The sequence below is a fragment of the Trichosurus vulpecula genome, chromosome 4 (assembly GCF_011100635.1).
Source record: "Trichosurus vulpecula isolate mTriVul1 chromosome 4, mTriVul1.pri, whole genome shotgun sequence".
NCBI classification, from domain to species: domain Eukaryota; kingdom Metazoa; phylum Chordata; class Mammalia; order Diprotodontia; family Phalangeridae; genus Trichosurus; species Trichosurus vulpecula.
Genome location: NC_050576.1, coordinates 115,398,426 through 115,425,270, shown reverse-complemented (window position 1 = coordinate 115,425,270; position 26,845 = coordinate 115,398,426). Strand labels below are relative to the sequence as shown.

The 26,845-nt window shown below is 41.7% G+C and overlaps 1 protein-coding gene across 1 annotated transcript in view; it reads left to right on the top strand.

Annotated features, from left to right (window-relative positions):
* Positions 1-2,874: 2,874 nt before the first annotated feature.
* The window catches only part of PACC1 (proton activated chloride channel 1), a 36,934-nt gene continuing 12,963 nt past the window's right edge, over positions 2,875-26,845 (top strand). Inside the window, 5 exon segments of the mRNA XM_036753387.1 lie at positions 2,875-2,967; positions 2,969-3,094; positions 9,427-9,517; positions 20,686-20,895; positions 25,555-25,706. Of these exon segments, the coding sequence (XP_036609282.1) occupies positions 2,875-2,967; positions 2,969-3,094; positions 9,427-9,517; positions 20,686-20,895; positions 25,555-25,706 (672 nt within the window).

Genomic DNA, 26,845 nt, shown 5'->3' with positions numbered 1-26,845 from the left:
TGGTGAGGGATTGGGGGAGGGGAGAGTGACATGATCAAACTTGTACTTTAGGAAGTTTGCTTTGACAGCTAAGTGAAGGATGTACCGGAAAGACTAGTGCTACACAGACCAGTCTAGAGGCTATTTCAATAGCTGAGGTGCAATATGATGAATCAGGGTGGTTGGTAGTGTCAGGAGAAAGAAGGGTCCATGTCTGAGAGATTTCATGAAGGTAAAATCCACAGGCTTTGGCAACAATTTGGATATGGGGGGGGTGGGGGTAGAGTGAGAAGTTGAGCATGACACCTAAGTTACCAGCTGGGGTGACTGGGAGGATGGAGGTGTTGAGGGAGATGAGGTCTAGGAACCCCAAGACTGGAGCTCCCAGGCAGGGTTGTTGAGGAGGAGTACCTCTCAAGGACCCAAGTACTGGAGAGGTTCAGGGCCATCTGGAATGAATTCACAATCTCAAGCATTTTTTAAGTCAAGGTGGCAAAGATTTGTTACACTTTACAGCAGGCAAGAGTTCTTAGGGAACCTGCAACCTTAGAGGGGTGCAGAGAGAGCTTTTATAAGAGATTTGGGGGTGAAACATGTCAATTAGGTGTTTTGGGGTGGGATTAGGGAGTGGTTAAGGGGTGATCAGTTCTTAAAGGAACATGCACTTTTTGTATCTACTGCATAGGTATCTTACCCAGAATTCACTGGGAAACAGCCCAAGGTGGGGCAACATGGAGGTGTGGTTTTTTAAGTCAATTAATGGTCAGGGCTGACTGGAAATACCCAGGCTGCTTCCATCAAATGTCTTGTTAGACAAGATAAATGTAAAGGAGTATACATATGTCTGGGTCTAGCATGCACATAATAGGCCAGTTCAGCATGTACACAGGGAGTCCAAACTAATAAATTCTATAGGTGCAGCTGGCCACAGTATCAGGAGGAGAGATAAGTGTGTTGCTAGGGTTTGCTGCCCTTGAACTGGAGAGGGACTGCCTGAGACAGTATTTTGAGGCTAGGGAGAGATGTGATTTTAGAACTGGACGTGGTTTTGGAATTGGGGTCCAGGCACAGGTACCCAAGCAGAGGTTAAAGAGAAATGTCATGTTAGAATTAGGGTCCAAGCAAAGCACTCAAGCACCCCCATCAGAGGCACAATCAATAGTATTAGGGAAGTTAAGAAGAGAGGTTTTGGGGGCAGGAGAAGAACTGTTTTGGAAATGTTGAGTTTAAGATGTCTACATCTAATTTGAGATGTACAATAGACAGTTGGAGATGTGAGACTGGAAGTCAATAGAGAGATTAGAAGTAGATAAATAGATTTGAAATGTATGAAGCTTAGTTTTCCTTTTCCTCTCTTCCTCTGGCCTAACTCAACAACAAGCAGGTCTACATTTATTTTTTTTTATAACTTTTATCTAATTGCTCCGAGTTCTGCCCCCAGGGCCCTAAGTAAATGGACCCAGAAGCTAATTGCCTCTAGGGCAAATTCAACTGAATTAACAGAGGGGCAGAGAACAATTAATCTCCTAGTTTTACTTGGAGGGGGTGGCCTACTTAGGACCAAGCACCATCCAACTCCTTTTTCATATAAACGCTCTTCAAAAACTTGAAAATAATTATTGCATTTTTTTCTAAATCTTCTGTCTTTCAGACTAAACATCCTTATTCCTTTAACTAATCATTTTATCCTATGAACTTCAGGCCCTTTACCATTCTGGATGCCCTCCTCTGGATATTCTTCTAGCTTAACAATTTCTTTCCTAACTCAATTTAAAAAAAGAATGTTTAAAATTATCTTTACATGTAATTGGGGAAAAAGAAAATATTATTAAAAATGAAAAGAAAAAAAAACAATTTCTTTCCTAAGCAGTGGTGTCTTGTACTGAATAAGATACTGACTTGTGATTTGCTCAGAGGAAAGTACAGTGAAGGTCCATCAGGGAGTCGGTAAACCTTTATTCAACACCTTCCAGGTGTCAACCACTGCGCTAAGTGCTGGGGATATAAGGAAAGGCTGAAGGAAGTCTGCTTCCTGGAAGTAGCATCACCTTAGATCCTCAACGAAGGAAGAGAAGAGAGACATGAAAAAGCCAAGGACAACTAGCTTTGCGCCCTAAGTTCCTCTCTTGAGGCCTCCCTCAGTTTACCTTTTTTTTTTATAAAATGGGGAGCCAGTTAGATGAGATGCTCTCAAAGAGCCTTTCCAGCTATAACATTCTGCATTTACCCCCAAGTTATGTTGATTGCTTGCCCATTAAAAAAAGAAAAAGCTAATTCTTGTTTATACTTCCAAATGTGCTTGGGGTGAGGGGAGTTGCCTTCCCACACTGGAAGGAGAGGGCATCCAGGTCTGCAGCTGCAGTGGGCACAGAGCTGCATTCATTAAGGTATAAGCAGCCAACTATTTGCTCCTCTCCTCTGAAGCCTCACACAGAAACACAAAGAAAGGCCATTCATCCCCAGCTGTATGGGAGGCCTCACTTGTTATCTCTGAGGACTGAGGCGGGAAGATGTGGCCACTGAGTTCCAGAGCAGTCACGTGGGCAACGTCAAGTTCTCCTCTAAAGTTAACCTTGGACTCCAAAGTTAAAGCTTGCACCCTCGGGTCACGCTCATGTCTCCAGGAATTCGAAATTACAAGACTCTAGCATACTTCCGACTTGACTACCCTTTTTTCCCCCCATTCACTCAACTCTCCGACTGCCCCGTCTCCCATCGAAAAAAAAATAAAAATTATAGAGGAAAAAATTGCGCAACTGGACAAACTGGCCCAGTTCCTTCCTGTACTGCAGTTAACAACAGCTTCTGAATCGCTCCCAATGGAGGACTACATTTCCCAGCAGGCTCTGAAATCAGTCCTCCTTCAACCCTGACAATCATCTCCAAGAGAGACGCATGCGCCCCAGAGCCTCCCGGGGGGCCGGCACTCCCGGTAAGGTTCTGTCGAATCCATTTACCCTCTCGCTGTTCGCTGTTCCTGCTGCTTCCCATCCTTGCGGTCCTCCTCTTCTTCTTCCTACTCTTCACCCCTGGGGACCAGTGCTGGCTCCGGGCTGCAGCATCTCTTTCAATCGATGCCATGATCAGACAGGAGCTGTCTTCATCTTATCAGGAGGTACTGGGGAGCCAGGGGAGTAAGAAAAGTTTATTGGGGTGGCGGGGAAGGTGGGGGGAAGGTCGTGGGCGTCACCTTCTCAAGCTCTAGTTGCAACTGGAGATTGTGTGTGTGTGTGTGTGTGTGTGTGTGTGTGCGTGTGTGTGCGCAAAGGACGAAGAAAACTGGCTGCAGAAGGACTCGGGCTGTCTTCACTTGCTGGGACAGTTATGAAGCCCCATAACCCGAAGAGGAGTAATTAAATAACCAGCAGGTGAATGATTTCTGCATCTCCAGCACTGTCAGAAATGAAGCCAGACTGGAGCTGGGACCCCTGGACTGCCATAGGGAGCGGAATGTTTGCAACAAGTTAGAAATGCCCTTTACTCTCCTGCCGTCGTGACCAGATGGCATCACCCTTTTCCTCCCAGGTCCTTAGGGCTCATGGCCAGACTGGTTATTAATGTAATAATAATGATAATACCCTACACCCAAATACACCATTAACTTTTTGCAAGAACTTTCACCTATCTCCTCTCTCTCATCGAAGACACCCTCTCACACAGCTTTAACTACCACTTCTGTGCAAATGATCCCTAAATCTTGTTCTTCAGACCCGGGCCTTTTTCTTGAGCTCCAATCAGATACATTTCCTGCTGGAAGGACGTTTCCAATTTGGATGGCTCAGTGGCACTGCAAGCTATCTAAAATCAAACTCACTTTCCCCTCCCCCAAACCAACAGGTCCTGACTTCCCTTTTTTCACCAGTGGCATCACTGTTCATATAGTCACCCAAGCTTGAAACCTCAGTATCAGTCTTAGACTACTCCTCCTTTCCTCTTTCTCATCCCTCCCCTCCCTCCCCCCATTTCTAGTCAGCTTGTTGCCAAGACCCGTTAGTCAATTAATTAATATTTCCTCTAAAATGTCTCTTGCATCTTTTTGCTGACTTGACTTTTCTATTCCCACTATCCACATCCATCTCTTTATTACCTCACCAGGACAACTGCATAGCCTTTTAACTTTTTTTCCTATACTTCAGCCTCTCATTTCTCCAATCCATCCTTCACATTATTGCACATACCTTGTATGACTGTGGGCAAGTCCCTTAATTTCTCTGTGTTCTAGACCTTTTCATAAGACTTTAAGTTGCAGAAAAAGTAATGACCTGCAGTGGTAGAATTTCCTTATTGTGGAATTCCTTCTGCCAGGGAAATTATGGATCCAGTTGCTATTCCTATACAGATTTTATAATTTCGCTTCTATGGTCAAAAAACTTCAATGGCTGGCCATTACCTCTTGAACAAAATTGTAACAGCCTTGCCTGGAATTCAAGGTTTCTATACCAATTCAACTTTGTCTCCCAATTTCTCTATACATATACATTCAGTTTTAGTTTTAGCCAAGTTGGTCTGCTCATCATTCCTCAGTTGTGTCCCATGTTTTCTAGTCTTTGTTTTGCCTGGAATGCCTCTTTCTGTCTACCAAAATTCAGCCCCTCCTTGAAGGGCCAGCTCAATTGCTCCTTCTTCAAAGCTTTTTCCTAGCTGAAAGTAATTTTTGCCTTTTCTAAATTCTCATAACTTTTTTGTATCTTCATAGAGATTGGGGGAAATATGTATGGTGGAGTATTATTATCCCCATTTGACTGGCAAAGGAACTATACGATGCAGCTAGCTAATGGTAGTCCCAGTACTAGAACCTGGCTCTGGGTCAGGTTCTTTTCTTCTCCCTTCATTCCATCTCTATTGATGGTAGTATACTGTTGGCTATAGAATAATAGCATCTCAGAGACCATCTCTACAACAGTGGGGGCAAACTCAAATAGAAGCAGGGGTCACTAAACCCTACATTAGAAAACCACAAATTAACATTATCTATGCAGTATTACACTTTTATTTTGTTAAACATTTCCCAATTACATTTTACTTTGATTCTGGCCACACTAGGGGCTGGTGCAGAGTTTGACACCTCTGCTCTATGGCATCCCTGTAATAGCAAGGCAATAAACACAACATTGACGATAATTATGAATATACCTATGTAGTTCTATATCACAAAGTATGAAAGACTCTCCATATAGAAGGTAGAAGAAGTAAAACATTTATTCAGACACCAGAGAACCGTATCCCATAACCAAACAATCTGCTCCCACAACCAGTAAGCCCACTTTATCATAACAGCAAGGAACTTAAAACACAATATCACAACATGGAGCCTAGCCATCCCAAAACCTCTCTGACCCCCTGCTGGGGTCTTCCCAAAAACAAACTCACAATACAACTATCACAGGTTGACTTTCTTTACCTCAGCTCTATCATGACGGCCATTAACAGTCGTAACAGCTCTCTCTCAGCATTTCCTGTGACACAACTTCCTTTTCCTCTCAGTAAGCTCCTCCTACTACATGTGGCTTAGGCTTCCTGTGATATAAGCAGGTCACATGGCCTATTAATGGGTGGGAAAGATCTTCAAATCTAAATTGCTGTTACAGTCCTCCAAGAAGTATTCAGTTAGCTAAGAACTCCAGGAATGGGAAATCCCCTCCCAAGCTAATCATTCTAGTTTTGGGAATCTCTAACTCTCCTCATTGAATACTTTCAATTCAATATCCATTGTAATAACAGGAAGTCCCACTTACACAGCACTTTAAAGTTTGTCAAGTACTTTATATACATCATCTCATTTCAGTCAATCAGCAGTGAGTACCTACTCTATGCTAGTGGCTGTGCTAGGCTCTGGAGATTCAAAGGCAAAGATGAAACTGTCCTTGCCTTCAAGGCTCTTATAGTCTATCTCATTTGATCTTTACTACCATCCCTGAGTAGGTGCTATTATTAGCCCCACTTTATAGATAAGATTAAAAAAATTTAAGAGATTTGTCAAGGGTCGCACAGGTTATGAGGGTCTGAGATAGGATTCAAATTCAGCCTTTCTTGACTCCAAGTATTCTATCCACTGAGCCACACTACCTCTCTATATGTAGAGAAGACTGAACGGGACTGAGAACCATGGGACAGACCATCTGGTGGAGACATGGTTCCTGGAAACTCTCAGTCCAAGGCGATATACCTCCTGTCATTGGGAAGATTCGAATCACATGTTCCATTTTGGTTGGACCAAGCTTCCCTAACTATCTGCAGCCATTCTGTCATTGAAATAATATCATTGCTCTTGCAGGGACAAAAAAGAATGGTTAGGTATGGAGTCATTCGTATTTGTTTTGATCATCCTTATATTGTATACCTGAAATAGAGTGTAGCCAGTGCGTGTTCTGAGATTCTTGCCCTTTGATTCATACCAGAGGAAAATGCAATTTGGAGAGCTGTCTATGTAGTTCTTGCTTTGGGAGAGAATTTAGCTTGGGGTTACAACATTTGCTGACTGCAGATTTCTTTGGCCTGGGTCATGTGAATGAGTGAGCATGTTTGGAACTTGCTTTAGGAAAGTATATATGGAACTTTGTTGGGGGGAGGGAGTAGGGGTCTAGAAGACTGTGGGAAAGGAAAGGGGCCAGCTACCACAGGGCAGGTCCTTCAGTGCTGCTGTGCCATTGACCTAAATAAGCAACTGAAACTCAAATATTCTTTAGATCTTTGAAATGCAGCATGACCTACCAAATAGAGAACTAACCTTGACGTTAGGAAGTTCCTAAATTCCTGAATATCCCATGCCATTATTTGCTAATCTCATCAATGAAACAAGTTTCTGCGCTAACATATGGATCCAGATCTGGTCTGATCATAGGTCTAGACAGAAACTAAACAAAACAAAGCTTTGGCGACAGCTACCTCAGATGTTTCCTTAAGTCTCTGAGCCCTGAGCTGTGGCAAGCCTTATCTATCCCAGCCCCCTCTCTCTGTCACACTACCAGCCTTCTCAATATCTGTCTAGTTGCTTTCATACTTTGTTTCTCTTTTTAAAAATATAGTAATAATTATCAAGATGACTTGAATTCTCATAGAATCACCTTGAAAATTCAGAGAACTTTCTCATGCTATTTCATCACTTTGGTGAGAATCTGTGGCGTGGTGACTAGAGAGTTGGCCTTGAAGACAGGAAGACCTGGGTTCAAATACTGCCTAGGATACATAACTCTGTGACTTTAGAAGCAGCTATGTGTGTTTGTGTATGTATGTGCGAAGTAGAGATAGAGTTCTGGGCCTGGAGTCAGGAAGCCCTGAATTCAAATCCAGCCTCAGACACCAACTGTGTGTCCCTGTGCAAATTACTTAACTTTTATCTGTCTCAGTTTCCTCAACTGTGAAATGGGGATCATAATATCACCTACCTCCCAGGTTGAGGATCAAATGAGATATTTGCAAAACACAACACAATGTCTAGCACAAAGTAGGGGCTTAATAAATGCTTGTTCACTTTCCCTCCACTCCCTTGGGCAAGTTACTTAACCTCTCAGTGTTCTAGGCAGCTCTGTAAGTTGCCAAGAAGGTGTTGATCTGCATACGTAGAGGGAGTCTCCTCACCTGGAAATTCTTTATACCGGTGAAAACACCAGTCCCTATCCTTGTCCTTCTGATAGCCTTGCAGTACAAAGAATTTAGTCTGGAGGAGATTTCTGGGGCACAGGATAGCTCTTCTAACATTTGAAAGGCTGCCATGTAGAAAAAAAAAATATTAGGCTTGCTTTGTATTATTAGTCCAGAAACAGGCATGGGTAGGAATTTCTGAGACAAATTTCAGCTTGAGATAAGAAAAAAACTTCTAGTTCTAGAACTGTCCAACAGTGGAATGGGTTGATTTGTGCTAAGTGGTGAGCTCTTGGTCAATGGAAGTATTCAAGCAGAGGCTGTTGCAGAAGATATTCTTGCAATGAGTAGTTTAGAACAGATGATTTCTAAAGATCCTTCCAACTCTTAAGATTCTTTATGCCATAATGCGTGATGATATGTACCCATGGAGAAGTCTGTGTGGTACATTGAATGGACAAAACAAAAACATTGGACTTGGGAATTAGGGGACTGGGATCAAATATCAACTCTGGCACTTATCAGCCAGTTGGCTGGAAAAAGAGGATTGTAATATTTGTTCTACCTGCCTAACTAAGCTACGTAAAGGTCTATTTTTATTACCACTGCTATTATCACATATCCCCATTTTACAGTATTCAAGATCATGAAGCCAATGAATGGTAGAGTGGTCTGCTTGCCCACAGAGCACATCCCTTTTAGGGTTTAGCAACTGGGTATCAGGGACTAAGTGGAGCTTCTGGGAGTCATTGGCAATTTCTCTCTCTCTCTCTCTCTCTCTCTCTCTCTCTCTCTCTCTATCTCTCTCTCTCTCTCTCTCTTCTTTGATCTCCTCTAAAATCTATTTTTTCTTTAAATTTGTTTATTTTTAACATTCTTTTTTTAAATTTGGAGTTCTAAATTCTGTCCCTCCCACCCACTAAGAAAGCCAGCAATATATCAATTATACATGTGAAATCGTACAAAAGATATTTCTATATTATCCATATTACCAAAAACCCAAGAAAAATAAAGTGATAAACTTATATTTCATTTTGCACTCAAGAGTTCATCAGTTCTTTCTCTGGAGGCGGAGAGCATTTTTCATCATGAATCCTTTGGAATTGTCTCAAGTCATTGTTTTGATCAGGGTAGCTAAGTCTTTCATAGTTGATCTTTGTTACAATATTGCTGTTACAGTGTGCAATTATCTCCTGGTTCTGCTCACCTCAGTTTACATCAGTTCATATAAGTCTTCCCAGGTTTTTCTGAAACCATCCCCCCTCTTCATTTCTTATTGCATAATAGTTCTCCATCACAATCACATGCCACAGCTTGTTCATCCATTTTCCAACTGATGAGCATCACCTCAAATCATTGGCAATCTTAAAACATAGGTAGGAAAGACAGGAAAAAGAGAAGAGAAAAAAATAATAGAAATGAGAGGAAGAGGAGTAGAATGGAGAATAATTTCCAGTGTGCAGTAGCAATGCTACTTTTCTGGATTGGGGTAATAAAGTAGAAATCATTAAAATAAGAGAATAGAGCAGAATGAATTAATAACCAATACTTGGTGTTCACCTAGTGTTTTAAGGCTGACAAGGCACTTTTTCACAATAATGTTAGAAGACTGGTAGTATAAGTATTATTTCCATTTTGCAAATGAAAAAACTGAGGCCAGAGTTGAAGTGCCTAGTTCAGGGTCATACCATTAGAGCTGGGATTCAATCCCACGTCCTCTGCAATATATCCGGTGCTTTCTGCACCATGACACACTGGTGTAATGGGGAAGGGGAGGGTCCCTGAGGATGAGGCTGGCCACTTGTGATATGGAAGGTTCCTTATCACTCACTACTCATCCTTTGCTTGATGGTCTTTCTCTCTTAGCTAAATGAAGAGCTGGATCAAGTGGTTGAGAACTCAGATAGAGTGGAGGAGAAAGAAAGGAAGGATTCCAAAGGCTCGGGCATTTTGCCAGGTGAGTTGGGGGATGAATACCAGGATAGAGGGGGTAGGGGGTGAAAAGGGGAGAAGGAGCAGGAGTACAGTGGATTGGGTTGGAGTAGAGCTCATGTATCCCTATGGCTTTGGTGTGAAGAGTCCTCAGTAAAGGCTGAAAGAAGCCTTGGGAGCAGCAAGAACCTTCTTTGAGACACCCAGGGACTGGAGAATGGCCCCAAGTAGGTGAGTGAACACCTTTATCTGCCTCTGGTGTCTGGTTGCTGAGCATGCTCTTCTGTCCCAGATGGTGCTCTTGTTACAGGGCCCTGTTCTCTTATTTCTGAAGCTATACATATTTAATAAGGTTCTGCCGACAGAGGACTCATGGGCGATGACATCCCTTCTGTCTAGCTGTGTCTAACATCCTGGGGTGGGCTGATTTCCCCCAAATCTGTCTGGGGAAACTCAATGACACTAGGACTAAATATAGTACAGAACTAAATATAGTACTCCCAATATACAAGGACACTCTCAAGGTCTCTTTGAAGAACTCTGGAATCAGTTGTGAGAGACATGGGAAACACTGGCATAGCATGGTCCAGCATGGTTAATAACCAATACTCGTGTTCACACAGTGTTTTAAGGCTGACAAGACACCTTTTCACTATAATGTTAGGAGATTGGTAGTGTAAGTTTTATTTCCATTTTGCAAATGAAAAAACTGAGGCTCAGAGTTGAAGTGCCTAGTTCAAGGTCATACCATTAGGGCTAGGATTCAATCCCAGGTCTTCTTGCAACCTGAAAGATACTGGACCAAACAGTGAGGTCCTTTCTCAAGCTAAATTGCCAAGCATTCAAACTCTAATGCAGAGAACACAACTCCAACAGATTGGCCACGCTGTTCGAATGCCAAACTAGGCCACTTCGTGGAATATCTAGAAGTTCAGAGGTTTCCCACTGCCTCCATCCCTGCCAAAGGGTTACTCCTCAAAGTGCCCTTCAGGGCACATGTGCCAGTGCCCTTGGGGAAATCCTCTTTAGTTCTCTTCAGACATCATTCAGTACCAGGCTTCTTAACTTTCTTTAAGTCATGGACCCCTTGGGCAGTCTGGTAAACTCTGTGGACTCCTCAGAATAATGTTTTTAAATGTACAAAACAAAATACATAGAAGATTACAGATGAAATTATATTGAATATTATATTATATTGAAATACAGTTATTCCAGTATTAAAAAGGGAAAGGCTTATGGACCCCAGGATAAGAACACCTGGTATAGTGGGATAGGATCTGGACTCATCAGGAGCCCTAGGTTCAAATTTTATCTCTTGGCACTAGCTTTGTGATCAAGTCCTTGAGCCGTAGTTTCGTTATCTTCTAATATGGGATAGTAACCCTGGCACTATGTATCTTACAGGGTTGTTGTGAGAAAAACTGCTTTGTAAACCTCAAAGTGCTAGGAGAATATGAGTACTTGTTATCTTTGGGATAGGTACACCTGCAGCCTGCCAGGCAGGTCAGTTGACAAGTGATAGTCTTGGCTTTTCTTAAGTTTCTGAGTAGATTTAGGCTAAACTTGATGCTCTTTCTTCCAGTACTTGCATCAGGGAGGGTAATGAACTAGGAAAGTCTATGAAGTCACTGGCTGTCATGCATTTAGTCAGAGAAGGCTCTCTAGAGGAGATAGGCATCTTCCGTTCACTTGCCTGAAGGGAGCAAGAACCATTGGTCTCCCAGGGACCTGAGCCGAGGGAGAGAAATCACAGAACAAAAGCTTAGCGTTGAAAGGGACATCAGAGGCCATCTAGTCTGTATAAGACAACCAACACGTGGTCATGCAACCTTTTCTTGAAGACCTCCAGTGACGACAAACCCCACTGCCTTCTGGGACAGCTCATTTCACTTTTGGATAGTTCTAATTGTTAGGAATTTTGGCTTTAAATTAAGCTCCAAATATATCACAGCTTCCTCTGTTATTCCTAGTACTGCCTTCAGGGCCCAAGCAGAACAAATCTAATTCTCTTTCTTTTTTAAAAATTTGGACTTTCTTTTGACCTTTAACACTAGGAAAAAAGAGCAGAACAGTAAAAGGGGATTGTATAGGAAACCATGAATCTCCATTTTATAAGTATTTTTAAGTCTACATAATAAATTTCATGCCTAATCCTCTTTCCAGGCCTTCCAGTACTTGAATACAAATACCATATGTCCCCTAAGTTTTCTCTTCTCAAGGCTAAACATCCCTTGTTCCTTCAACTGATGCTTAAATGATATGGTCCTCCAGTCCTATCACTGTCTTCTGAGTTTGTCTTCTCCAGTTTGTCCATGCCTTTCCTAAAGTGTGGTGCACAGAACTAAATATTAGGACTTCCAATGTACAAGGACACTCTCAAGGTCTCTTTGAAGAGCTCTGGAATCAATTGTGAGACATGAGAGATGCTGGTACGGGACCGTCCAGCATGGTGTGCCAGCATGAAAGACACTGGACCAGACACTGAGGTCCTCACTGGAGCTAAATTGCCAAGCATTCAAACCCTACTACAGAGAGCACAACTCCGATGGGTTGGCTGTGTTGTTTGAATGCCAAAAGTATGTTTGCCTAAAAGACTTTTATGGATAACTCAGGCAAGGAAGACACTCACTTGGAGGTCAGAAGAAGCAATACAAAGACACTCTTAAGGCCTTTCTGAAGAACTTTGGAATCGATTGCATGACATGGGAGATACTGGCCAAGGACCTCTCAGTGTGCCATGCCCACATCAAAGAAGGCACTATGTTCTATGATCAAAGTAGAATTGCAGTAGCTCAAAAGAAACATGAGATCACCTCCATTCCAAATGTTCCTATGGACTATTTGTGCCCGACCCAAGATAGAGCTCATGTTGGTCTGATCAACCATAATCAGACACACTGCACCTTGACCCCAACATAGCGATGTTATTCTGGTCCTCTCCAAGGACGAAGGACCACAACCAATCAATCAACTCCCAATGTGATGTGAGCAGGTTAAAAGCCAATGGCCTTATTACCTCCCTCAGTATCCACACTACGCATCTCTCAGTGCAGCCTGAGGTTTAGCACCCTCATGACTCTCATACCATATGCCACAGAGACTCATATTGAACTGGTAGCTACATTAAAGCAAACAAAAACTTCTACTTGAACTGCTCTCCAGCTATCCCTCTTGCCATCCTGTTTGTGTGAAGGTGACTTTTTTTTAACCCACTAAAAGAATGTGAGAACCTGCCAGGCTGATTCCATGGGAGGATCTTTCTTTGGTGTTTTCTCTTATTGAAGGAGAGACTAGTCAGGAAGTGATTGCAGGGAATTTAGCCTCCCCAGCCTCTCTGTGTTTTAGTCTCTGTGTTTAAGGCTCCGGGGCACTATACAAACCGTCAGGGCAGGAAATGAAGCCCCAGGCTGGCATCTTCTGTTTTCAGATCTGGAGTGTTTTCTAGGAAGTTCCACTGACAGCCAAGACCCCTGTTTCCTGCCTTTAGGAGAAAAAGGCCTGACTTAACTGTTTTTTAAAGAATAGACATAGACACCATTAAGATTACAGTAAGAGATGGGAGACTAAGATCAGAGATGGCCTAGAAGTTCCTGGAAAGATGTAGGGTCTTTTTGAAATGACTTGGTATTTGTTTTCTTTTTAAAAATATATATTTTTAGTTATTTCATTAAATATTTCCTAATTATATGTAAAAAAAATTAACATTCATTTAAAAAAAAACTTTAAGTTCCAAATTCACCTCTTCCTTCCTACCCCTCCTCCCTCCTTGAGAAGGCAAAGCTTTTGATACTGATTATACATGTGAAGTCATATTTCCATATTAGCCATGCTGCAAAAGAAAACACAGAACCACCCCCCCAAAAAAAAACCAAGAAAAAAAGTAAAAATAGTATCCTTCAATCTGTGTTTAGGGTTCATCAGTTCTCTCTCTGGAAGTAGATGGCATTTTTCTTGATATGTCCTTTGGAATTGTCTTGTCTTTATTTTTTAAATGCTCCATATTTACTTATCTGTGTACATATATTTCACTGCCACCCTTTTTTTACCAAACAGAATGTGAACTTACCCAGAGTAAGACTGTTTCATTTTCATCTTGGAATTCTTATCATGGTGCCTTGTATACAGTAAGTGCTTAATAAATGCATGTTGAGTTGAATCCAGCAATTCAGTTTTTGTTTTGTTTTTTAAAATATCCTTTTATTGCCATCTTTTAGGGAGCCATCCCTCATAATGAAGAATTTTTTAAAAGAGGAAGAAAAAAGTTCAGGAAAACTAACCAACACAGTAAAAAAAAAAAAGTCTGATGTTATATGCAGTGTGCCACGCCTTCATCCCCTTCATCAGAAAAAAAAAATAAAGCAATGGGTTTTTGTGGGGATGGTTGTGTTCTCCCATCTCTTCTTTGGGGCTGAGCTTGATCACTATAATTTCGAAGCATTCAGTTTCGATCTGGTTGTCATTGTAGTTGCTGCATTTACGTGGTTGTAGTCATTATGGAGATAACTTTCCTGGCTCTCTTTTTTAATCTGTTTCTAAATCTTCCCATGTTTCTTGGTATTCATCATGTTGATGGTTTCTTACAACATAATAATATTCTATTTTATTGATATATCTCAGCGTAGTCTAAACTGTTCCTCAATTGATAGGTGTTTGCTTTGTTTCTAGCTCTGTGCTTTTACAAAAAAGTTCTGCTCTCAATATTTTGGTGTATATGGGACTTTTCTTTTGGTCATGGCATTGATTGGGGTCAATACCTAGCAGTGGATTCTCAGGGTTAAAGGGTATGGAAATTACAGTCATTTTCTCAGCAATTCAATTTAAAATGTTTTAAAAGAACTTTTCTTATTTGAAACGTTTTGTGGTTGAGTCATTTCAATTGTGTCTGACTCTCTGTGACCCCAGTTGGAGATTTCTTGGCAAAGGTACTGGAGTGGTTTGCTGTTTAAATGTAATTGGAAATTGCAGCTCATTTTGCAGGTGAGGAAACTGAGGCAGATAGGGTTAAGTGACTTGCCCAGGGTCAGACACTAGTTGTGTTTCCCTGAGCAAGTTGGTTATCCTCTGTTTGCCTCAGTTTCCTCCTCTGTAAAATGGGAGCAATGATAGCATCTGCCTTCCAGGGTTGTTGTAAGGATCAAACAAGGTAATGTTTGTAAAGCACTTTGCAAACTTTAAGGGGCTATACAAATACCAGCTATTTTTAGGAAGGTAATTTTTTTTAAACATTTATAGTCAAGTAAAACAAATTTCTGCATTTTCCACATCCAAAAAAAGTCTCAATTTGTATTCTGAGTCCACATCCAGAAAATGTGGAGCATTTCCCATCACGAGTCCTTTGGAATCATTGTTGGTAATTTTGTTGATCAGAGTTCTTAAATCTTTCAAAGTTCATTGTCTTTACAATATTGTTAGTGCATAAATTCTCCTGGTTCTACTCACTTCGCTCAGCTTCAGTTCATTCATGTCTTTCCAAGTTTCTGGGAAACCATCTCCTTCATCATTTCTTGCAATATTAATAATATTCTGTCACATTTGTATACTGTAATTTGTTCAACCACTCCCTAATTTATGGCTACCCCCTCAGTTTCCAGTTCTTTGCCACCATGAAAGAGTTGCTATAAATACTTTTGTACATGTGGGTCCTTTTCCTCTTTCTTTGATCTCTTTGTGGCATAGACATACAGTAATGATATTGCTCAGAGTATGCACAGTTTAATAGCTCTGGGGACATAGATCCAAATGGCTTTCCAGAATGGCTGGCCCAATTCATAGCTCCACCAACAGAGTATTAACCATTAGCTATATTTTAAATTTTTTTAAAAAGAGTATTTTATTTTTTCCAATTACATTTAAAGACAATTTTCAACATTCATTTTTGTAAGATTTTGAGTTCCAAATTTTTCTCCCTCCTCCCGTACTCTCCCTGCCCCCCAAGACAGCAAGAAATCTGATATAGGTTATACATGTGTAATCATGTAAAACATATTTCCACATTAGTCATGTTGAACCACTAGCTATTAATATAATTTTTATTAACTAGTGAAAGAAAAGCTTGGAAGAGTGGCTGTGGGTGGTCTTGAATGCCTAGCTAAGGATTTGGATATTATGCTATAGAATATATCATTTCCAGAACTCTGTTCCACGTCGTATGGGGAAGGTGAGACGTGATCGGTAATAAATCTCTAAGAAATCATATAGATGGGTAGCCTGAAGCTCAGAGAGATCATTCAGCAAGTGGGTCTTGGAGCCAGGATTAATCATGGACCTTTGATTTCCTGAATCCTAATTCATTGCTTCTTACCATTATTCCACGTGGCAACATGCTCAGAATTGTACTTTAAGAACAATTTCCCTGGTAGCAGCGTAAAGAATGTACTTGATATGGGAAAGATGGGAGGCAGGGAGGCTGGTTAGGAGGTTATGGTAATAGCTCAGTTGTGAGGGCTTCAGCTAGAGCTGGTAATATTTGGAATGGAAGGGATGGATTAAAGAGACACACCATGGGAAAAAGTAATAGAATCTGGTGATAAATTAGGTCCAGGAGAGGAAGGGAATTTCATGAGTCATACAAAGGTTTTGACCTTCGGTGACTAGTAGAATTATGGGACCATTGAAATAAACAAGGAAGTCCAGAGGGAAAGCTAGTTTTGAGGTAAAGATCATGGGTTCAGTTTTTGATATGTTAAATTTAAGATGACAGTAGCATATCCACGTTTGTTGTTTATTGTTATTCAGTCGTGTCTGACTCCTTATGATCCCATTTGGGGTTTTCTTGGCAAAGATAGTGGAGTCATTTGCAATTTCCTTCTCCAGATCATTTTACAGATGGGGAAACTGAGGCAAACAGGGTTAAGTGACTTGCCCAGAGTCACACAGCTACTAAGTGTCTGAGGCTGGATTTGAACTCAGGTCTTCATGACTCCAGGCCCAGCACTCTATCCCCTGTACTACCTAGCTGATCGCATATCCATGTGGAGATGTCTAAAAGGCTATCGGTGGCATTAGATTAAAGTTCAAGACAGAAGTCTGGGCTGGACATGGAGGTTTGAAAGTGAATGAGTAGAGGTGATAGTTGAATCTGTGAGAGCAGATGAAATCATAAAGGAAGAGAACAAAAGAGCATATGACTAAATTTTGTGATATGCTTACATTTGTGGTACAGAATGAGCAGGGAGGTGGAGCCAATGATGGAGAAGGAATGAATGACTGCAGAGGTGGAAACATCAGGAGAGAGTATTTCTCACAGGAACTCTGGGAAAAATTTCAAGGAAGGGAAGTTCACTGTCACATGCTACCCACGACAAGGAAAATGAGGACTGAGAGAGGCCATTGCATCTGATAGGAGGTCTTTGGTGACTTCTACTCTCTTGAGAGTAATTTCAGTAAGGTAGGAATAGAAATTAGATCTTGGGGGTTTGAGGAGCAGGTGAGTAGTGAGGCAGTGAAGACATCACTCCAAACTTGGAGAAGTCTGGTTGGGAAGCAAAGAAGGTAGATGGAAGAAGATAGAAAAAGACATGTGGAAGGTATATTAAGGTTGAGGAAAGGTGTGTGTGTGTGTGTGTGGTGATGCTTTTTTTTTTAAGGTGGGGATTTCAGAGAATATTGGCAAACAGAGGGGAGGGACTTCATGAAAGGGAAGAGATTGAAGATCATACTCAGTCAAGAAATATTTATTAAACACTATATACCAGGCACAGTGCTAGGCACAGAGGCTACAAAAAAAATAAACAAAACAGGGAACAGTCCAAGGCATTTACATTTGATCAAGGAAGATGGCATGTATGTAAATATGGATATGTAAAAAATATGCCAAAGAAATATAAATTTGGAGGGCAAAGATCAGGGAAGGCTTTGTGTAGAAGGTAGTTCTTCAGCACAAGGTTGAAATAAGTAAGGGACCCTAACTGGATTGGGATGAGGTGGGAGTGCTTTCCAGGCTTGTAGAGAGGTAGGGAGCTGGAAAATCGAATGTTGTACATGGGGAACACGGAGAGGGCTGGTTTCAATGGCCCATAGAATAGAGGAAGATAAGTATTGTACAACAGATCAGGAAAAGCAGATTGGGGCCAGAGTGGGAAAAGGCTTTTAGAAGCCAAACAGAGGAGCTTATGTTTGGTCTTAGAGGCAACAGTAAGCCATTGCGATTCATTGGATTGGGAAGTGACATGATCAATTTAGGCAATTCACAGCCTTTCACGTAAATTACTTTGGCAGCCATATCAAGGGTGGATTTGAGAGGGGAGCGAGTGGTAGGGAGACATCTAGGAGGCTGTGTCAAAAGTCTAGGTGAAAGGTGATGAGGGCCTGAATCTGACACAAATTTGAGAAGATATCGTGGAGGTAGAAATGCCAATAGTTGGCAGCTAATTAGATATTTGTGGTGAGAGTGAGGACTCAAGGATAATGATGGAAGAAAGATGGGAGGTCATTGGAACATGGTGCCAGAGGAGCCTGTCCCTACTCGAATTGCTCCCCCCTCCCCAACTATCGTCTTAGAGAGTATGGCATTGAAATGGCTGACTCTGGGAGCTAGGTGAGAACAGAAGGAAGCTGTTGGCCTGGGAATAGGAAGGGGATTTGGTGTAGATGGGAGGGGTAAAATGTTTGGAGCTTGTGGCTAGAGAGTGAGAGCCCTCCATTCCCTGCCTTTACTCGTTTATTCAACAAGAGATTGTTAATAAAAATAATGTTAAAATTGTCTTTACATGTAATTGAGGGAAAATATTTTTTTTTAAAAAAGAGATTATTAAATGCCTTTAATATGCTGGGCAGTTGCTAGATGCTTGGGTTACAAAGACAAATACAAACAGCCCCTGCCCTAAAGGAGTTTAGATGGTGTTGCAATGAAACAACAGGTACCCAGATAAATATGAAGCAACTTTGGGTGGGAAAGACATGAGCAACTGATCTTGGCAGATCACAGTAGTCCTCACGCAGAAGGGCTTGAGTTATACCTTGAAGGAAACTGGGGATTCTAAGAAGTGTGGGAGAGGAGGGAGAGAATTCTGGGCATGGAGTGCCAGGCACTCTGGTGGAACAGCACAGGTACTGGGGACAGTACCTGTTGGTACATAGAATGTTGGTTGGTACATAGAGTGCGTGAAGAAGACTGCTTAGTGTGTAATAAGCATGGAAAGGTAGGCTGCAGTCAGATTGTGAAAAGTTTTGCCAGTCAAACAAAGGAGTTTTTATTTTATCTCAGAGGTAGGAGGGCAGCCATTGTAGTTTCTTGAACAGGGCACTGGAAAATCAGTTGTTCCAAGTAATGAGGTAGTCTCCAGTGTGACTTTGCCAATAGGTGGCTAAAATAGAATCGAGATTAATAATAATAATCATTTACGTAGCGTTTTAAGGTTTACAGGGCACTTTGCTCACAGCAACAGTGTGAGGTAGATAGTTCAAGTCTTATCATCCTCATTTTATAGACAAATAAACTGAACCTTGAAGAGGTTAAGTGACTTGCCCGCAGTCAGTCACAGAGCTACAAAGCATTAGAGCCACGAATTTGAAGCTACAGTCTCCTGGTTCCAAATCCAGTGCCCTTTCCACTGGCCCTCTCAAGTAAAAGAGTAACCGTTATTGATGTGGGCTTTTGAAGCCCCAGAGAATGATACCAGGAGAAGGGAGAGTATGCAAGAGGGAAAGCTAAGGTGGGAAGAGATCAGCCATCAGAGCTGCCTTTCAGCTCTCCCTAACTTCTGACATCATGCATGAGGAAGCTTCATCCAAGGAATGGAGACTGTTGCTACTGCTTTCTCTTGGGGGAGTGGGGCTCCCACTTCTCCCATCCTAGATATGGGCGAAAAGACCTCTTCATCCCTTAGTCCCTCCAAAACAAGCTTATGATTTTCCCTGAAGAAACTTCACCAAGCAACTGAGGGAAAATAGAACAAAACAAAATACAAAAGAGCAGGAATGGTGGCATTTATGGAGCCAAGAGATCTTATCGTAATGTAATTATGATGGATTCTGGCTGGTAGAGTTCTATGCTCCACGCCATCTCTTTCTATCTGCATTCTTATCAGATTTCTGTTGCTGTTATTTTTAATATAGTCACAGCATGCAATTCATTGTTTTGATTTTGTTTTCTTTCATCCATATCAGGATATTTTCCCACATTTCATTGCATTTTTCACATTTATTATTTTTAAAATAATGTTGTTGCATTAATAGGTCATAATTCCATCTTTTCCTAGTCATTGGCCATATAAGTTGTTTCCAGTTTTTCATTTTTATAAAGTTATTATATTGATATTTTATAATAAATCATTTATTTCCCCTTAAATAACATATTCAGGAGATGGACCTGGTGGTGAGATCACTTACTCAAAAGGTATAATCAGTTTTGTAATTCATTGCAAGATAGCTCTCAAAAAGACTGCAGAATTCACAGTTCTACCAGCAATCTAATAGTGTGCCATGACCCCTCCAATGTTGAATTTTATTGTTCTTAACTATCTTTGCTAATTTGGGGGTGTCAGGTGGTGCCTCAGTTTATTTTTTTTTGGAGGGCAATTGGGGTTAAGTGACTTGCCCAAGGTCACACAGCTAGTAAGTGTGCCAAGTGGCTGGATTTGAACTCAGGTCCTCCTGACTCTGAGGCTGGTGCTATACTCACTGCGTCACCTAGCTGCCCCCCTCAGTTTATTTTAAGTTATCCTGGTTATTAAGAAAAAAAACTGAACAGTTTTTCTAGTGGTTTCCAGAATCCCTGCATAACAGGTGTAGAATATCCAAAAATGCCTAAACTAGATCATTATTATAAATAGCCTATACACACAGGGATGGGAAACCTGCAGCCTTGAGGCCACATGTGGCCTTCTAGGTGTCTAAGTACAGCCTTTTGACTGAATCCAAAATTTCTCCATCCCTGGTCTACACCAATAGTTCTTTTAAATCCCAAATATAGGGGTAAAGGTCAAAGTTTCAGTTCTTGTGAGGGCTAAGTTACCTTTCCTCAATTTTTATGGTGATGGGCCACCCCATAGCCCCCCATCCTAGCCAACCAACTCATAAATGTCATTTATCATCAGGAGAACCAGATGAGTGAGTGCAGATGTGTCTGTGCAGCTAATCCCTACAGGTGGGAAGATGACTCATAATTTGAGTGTCTTATGATTAGGTAGATTAGGGGCATCTTTTTCTGTAGATGAGGGATAATCTTGTCATCATTGCTTTGTCTTTCCCCAGTCGTAGACAGCGAATCTGTCATCAGCAGCATCCGCTTCAGCAAGGCGTGCCTGAAGAATGTGTTTTCGGTGCTGTTAATCTTTATTTACCTGCTGCTCATGGCCGTGGCTGTCTTCCTGGTCTACCAGACCATCACTGACTTCCGGGAGAAGCTCAAGCATCCAGTCATGTCTGTCTCCTACAAGGAGGTAGACCGCTACGATGCGCCAGGTAAGACTTGCTCCCAACCCCCCTCGCCAGCTTGTCTTTCAGGCCCTAGCTCTCAATCAAAAGACGGTTGAGCTGAAAGATCTTTGAAGCACTGAAATCTGACACTCACATTCTGTGGTTTTCCTTATTGAGTGCATGAGAAGGCAGCTTGGTATAGCAGAGAGAGAGAGCTGAACTTGGGTTCAAATCTTGGCCCTGTTTTACTTGGCTCTATAACTTACTCTGTTATACTCTACCCCTGTGACTTTGGGCAGGTTACTCCACTTTCCTTGTCTCAGTTTCCTCATTTGTCAAATGAGAAGATTACACTCTATATAGTCTCTAAGGTTCCTTCTAGCTCCCAATCCTGTGATCCTAGGTGTATCTGAGATGTGGGGATTTGGATTTCTGTGTCGCTCTTTGTTCAAGCTGGCTTTCTTCTCACAAGAGAAGGTGAAAGAGTTTGAAGTGTGCCTCTCCCTATTCTAGGCTCTAGGGGCCGAAGGCAGTTGGGAGTCAAGGATCTGATGGCAGAAGGGAAACTTGACCTATCCCAGTATGTTGGAGGTGGAATGGGAGGATGTTACATTGAGGAGGAAAGGAAGAAGGACCACTGTACTCTGAACTGAAAACCCATTTGTGATTCTTCTTTAAGAGGAGAGAGCTGGGTGTTCAGAGGAGGAAATATTACTACTTAACTTTTCAGCGATGATGATTAGAGTAGAGTCAGGGGTGCTGCCAGGTTAGTAAGGGTAAGAGGAAGAAGAGAAGGGAGTTATGGTGGTCAGTGACTCTTTGTTCAGGGGTACTGAGGTAGCTCTCTATTCGTCTGAAGATAACAGCAAAGGTCTGCTGCCTACCTGGATGCAAGACATGACAAAAAAACCTCCCAAGACTTCTCAGAATAGATTACTACTGTCTACTTCTGGTGATTTATAATGGCAAAAATGCTACTGGAAGGAAGCTAGAATGCATTGCCAAGGTTACAAAAGCTTGGGCCAAAGAAGGAAAATCAGAGGAGCTCAGCAGGTGTTGTCATCAATGTTCACCACTGAAAGTAGGGGTGCAGGGAGAAAAAAAATCTGATTTGGGAAGCAAACAAGCCAAGATGATGATGTGGTGAATGAGGTTTAGATTTCTGGGCCATAGCTTAAAATATAGCTACGACAGGCTACAGAGCAGCTAGGTGATGCAGTGGATAGAGTGCTGGGCCTGAAGTCAGGACGAGTCATCTTCATGAGCTCAAATCCGGCCTCAGATACTTATCAGATGTGTGAACTTAGGCAAGTCACTTAACCCTGTTTGCCTTAGTTCCTCATCTATAAAATGAGCTGGAGAAGGATATGGCAAACTACTCCACTATCTTTGTCAAGAAAACCCCACATGAGGGGCAGCTAGGTGGCACAGTAAGTAGAACACTGGCCCTGGAGGCAGGAGGACCTGAGTTCAAATCCAGCCTCAGACACTTGACACACTTAGTAGCTGTGTGACCTTGGGCAAGTCACTTAACTCCAATTGCCCTGCCTTCCCCCCTCCAAAAAAAAAAAGAAAAGAAAAGAAAACCCCTATGGGGTCATGAAGAGTCAGATACAACTGAAAACCAACAAAAACAAATGACAAAAACAAAAACAAGTTACTGATCAGAGATGAAGAGAATAAACTAAAAAACCCCACAAAGTCATGGGGGGAGGGCATGAGAAGTTGGGAGGAACTGGGAAAAGCTTCATGTAGAAAGTGGTACTTGAGCTGTGTCTTAAAGGAAGAGAGATCTTAGGTGAGGAGGGAATAAAATCTAGATATGGGGGACAGACAGTACAAAGTTACAGAATTAGAAGAGAGAGTGCCACATGTTAGCAACAGAGAGAAGGCAAGTTGGGTTGGATTGAGGCTGGAAAGATAAATTTGCTTTACAAGCAAAACAGAGGAATCTATGTTTTTATCCTAGAGGCATTAGGGAAGAAAAACAGAGCAGTTAATAACTTCGAGACTTGTTTTTACAATAATTTCATCCTTCAAAAGACAGGGGAACGAACAAGGGAGAAATTCCATTCTGGATCTGAGTCTCACTAACTCATCTCCCCTATGCTAGGAGCTTGGACTGTGCTCCCAGGAGCAGACCTCCAAGTTCCTTCTGCCATTTTCACACCACATCCACTCCCCTCCCTCAACATTTTTTTGTGTGTTGTTTCCCTCCTTAGGAAGGTCCTTAAGGATAGGGACTGCCTTGCTTTCTTGTCATTGTATCCCCAAGCCCTTAGCAGTGCTTAATAAGTGGTTTATCTACCGTCTATTCCAGCAGTGGGGCTCAGGCTCTGTGCTGGACTTTTTGCCTTTGTGTGTCTTGTTCTGCTTGGGAGATAATGTGAGGCAACATGTTGTAGTATGTAAAATGATTGTGGCCTTGGAGTCAGGAGATGTAAATTCATATTCTGCCTTAGATTCATTTAACATTGGTAAACTCTATTAACTACCCTGAACCTCAATTTCCTCATTTGTGAAATGGGGATAATACTTACACTATCTACCTCACAGGGGCGTTTTAAGGAAAGTGCTTTGTTAACTTTAAAATGTTACATAAATTACCTACCTCTATTTTTTTTTTAAATTAAGAATGCATCCTGTTTGAACCAGCAACTGTGTCTTTTCCCATGAAGGGAATAGACAATACTGTTCCACTCTGGCAGAATGTGGGGATAAGTCTGTGCCCTCATGGGTGACCCATGTTCGGCAAGGGCGTACTGCAGTGATGTGCTGGAGTTCTTGAGAGCTGATTGTTAAATTTCTAATGTGATCATGTCCACCTTGGAAATCAGCAAATGCTACAAACCAGGACTTATTGTTTTGTGGATTGTCTAGACTTAAAGTGTTAGAGGACATGTTAAACTTAATTTTAGATTAAACTTAAAAGTGTTTTGTGCTGTGATTTTTTTTTCTCCCACTGGAGAGTTAGTTGTTAAACATATACCAGCACACCTCTGGTGTAGTGTCAAATTGCAGGGCACCACCTTTTCAGGCAAAGTGTCTGCATCTGACTCCGTAGCCAGTTTTGGAAAAGTCTGAGGCTGCTTTTATCCAGGATCATGGGCCTCCTAAAGCTAGAAGGGACCTCTGAGGAGATCTAATCCAACCTTCTTTTTTTGGTGGGGGGTGGGAGGGGCGTAACAAATACACATAGTCAAGCAAAATAAATCTCCAGGTTTGGTCGTGTCCAAAGATGTGAGTGCCATTCTATGTATTTAGTCTATTAGCTTCCTTTCAGGAGGTGAATGCCATTCTTTATCATGGTTGATTGTTATAGAGATCAGAGTTCTTCATTTTGTTCAGAATTGCTCATTTTAACAACGTATCAATTGTCCTCCTGGTTCTGCTCACTTCACTCTGCATCACGCTTCCCAATTTCCTCAGAAACTGTCCACTTTGTCATTTTTTGGGGCACAATAATATTCTATTACATTATATTACACACTAATTTGTTTAACCATTTCCCAATAGGTAAGCACTCCCTTAAGTTTCAATTTATTGCTACTACAGAAAAAAAAAACCCTTAAGTTCTAGTTTTTTGCTACTACAAAAAAAGCTACCTTAAATATTTTTGTACATATGGATCCTTTATCTCCTTCTTGGACCTCTTTGAGGCACTGGACTAATAGTGGTATTGCTGGGTCAAAAGGTATGGACAGTTTAGTGACCTTTTGGGCGTAGTTCCAAATTGCTTTCCAGAATGGCCAGACCACTCACTCCATGACAGGAGAGGTAATGAACTAAAAATGCAGAAAAAGACATACTTTTTTTTTTTCTATGTAGGCCTTTAATGTGGAGGTTTGGTTTCTTATTTACTCGATGAAGATTTCTGGGAGGGACAATTTTTTTTTTTTAAAAATGCTTTTAAAAAAACCAGAATGGATAAACCAATTCACAACTTCACCAACAATACCCAAGTGTGCCTGCCTATTTTCCTGCAGCCCCTCTGACATTTGCCATTTTCCTCTTTGCCAGTCTGATGGGTGTGAGGTAGAGCCTCAGAGTTTCTTTAATTTACATTATCCTAATTATTACTGATTTTGAGCATTTTTTCCATATAGCTATAGAAAGCTTGGGTTTCTTCTCTTGAGAACTTTCTGTTCATATCCTTTGACCCCCACACATTTTACAGATGAAGAAATTTGGGGCCAGGGAGGTAATTAGTAAGGTCATAAAGCTAATAAACGTCAGATAGGATTTGAATTTTCCTGGATCATGAATGGTAGCTCTCCCAGCATTTGTAGAAAGAATCACTTAGTGAAAAGACTGCTAGAACTGGAAGTCAAGAGATGGCTTTGGGCAAATCATGTAACCTCTACAAGTTCCAGTTTCCTCATCTGTGAAATGGGGCATCTTAATACTTGTACATATATCCCACTAGCACATAACGGATAGTACTCTGTAAACCTAAAAGTGTTTTGGAAATTGGACTTAGTAGTACTCATAGGAGTAATAGCAGTATGATGGGAGTTTCTTGAGAGCCAAGAATCCAGGTCCCTAATCAGACCCTGAGCCTTCAAGACAAGGCTGTCTTTTGCTAATTCACAGGTTGCCTTATACAGCTTGCTGATGGCAAAAAGTACAAGAAATACAAGGTGTCGAACCTGGGACCCTGAGGATTTCTGATGTTTGCTTGTTTCCTTTCTCCCCCCAAATCAGGTATTGCCCTATACCCTGGGCAGGCTCAGTTGTTAAGCTGCAAGCACCACTATGACGTCATTCCCCCTCTGAACAGGCCCGGGCAGCCAGGAGATGTGAACTGCACCACCAAGAGGATTAATTACACGGACCCTTTCTCCAACCAAACCATGGTAATTCTCCTGGGGGCTGGTCCAGGAGCCAACTCAGCCTGGGAGCGCCAGACCTCATGGACTCTGGCCATGTGGGCTACATTAACTCCTTTTCCAGCCTGGCCCTGAGAGGCTGATTGATGACGATTCTTTGGGTGGGTCCCCGTTTTCCTAATAACATCCTCTGTGAGGGCAGAAAATGGAATAAACGTGAACACAGCCCCAGCAAGATCCCTTACATTGGGCAGGTAAAGTGAAATTTGTTCCAGGCCTTGCCTAATAATGATCAGACAACTTACAAATGGCACCTCATGGGATACTGAAATGGCATAGCTTCTGTCTGAGGACAGGTAGAAAGGGCTTCCCCTGGGAGCACAAGATTCTTTTGCAAGCAACGTTCTTCTGCCTCAGTGGGGAATTCTATGAATGTCAGTGTGTGTGATGGAGAGGGCCAATGGTGAGGTGGTAGTGAGGAGCAGCAGATATTGTCACTGAGGGAAGAAGGCTTAAAAGATGGAGGCTGATTTCTGGCATTCTTATGGGTAGGTTTCCCTCTAGGGCATTCATGGACTCTCCCCAGGTCTGTGGATTAGATGAGGTAGTAAATGTGGCATCCTAGCCCCTAACCTTGTTCTAGGACAACTCCCTAATAGCATCTTGGGAGATGCCACCAAGCCAGGAAATTTTGTCCCTAGAAACCAAGAGTCTAGCAGCCCTGTCACCATTTCTACTTCTGTAATCAATGTGTAAGCATTTATTACACACTTAATATGTGCCAGGTCCTGTGCTCATTGCTGAGGATATAAAAATGAGACCAATCCCACTCTCAGGGAGCTTACATTCTAATAGGGGAGATTACATATACACATTATATACATATACATATGCACACTACATATACTTATCACATACCACACACTACATGTACATATACATATTAAACACACACCTAACATATTATGCAACAGACATACATATTACACATACATGTTACATGTACATACCACACATGCATATTACACATACACATTACATAACATATTACACAATACATATACCTATTACACGTTAGATGTTACACATACACATTACATATATTACATATACATTTACATATTACATATACATAACCCCTCCTCTCTATTCTCACTGCATCTACT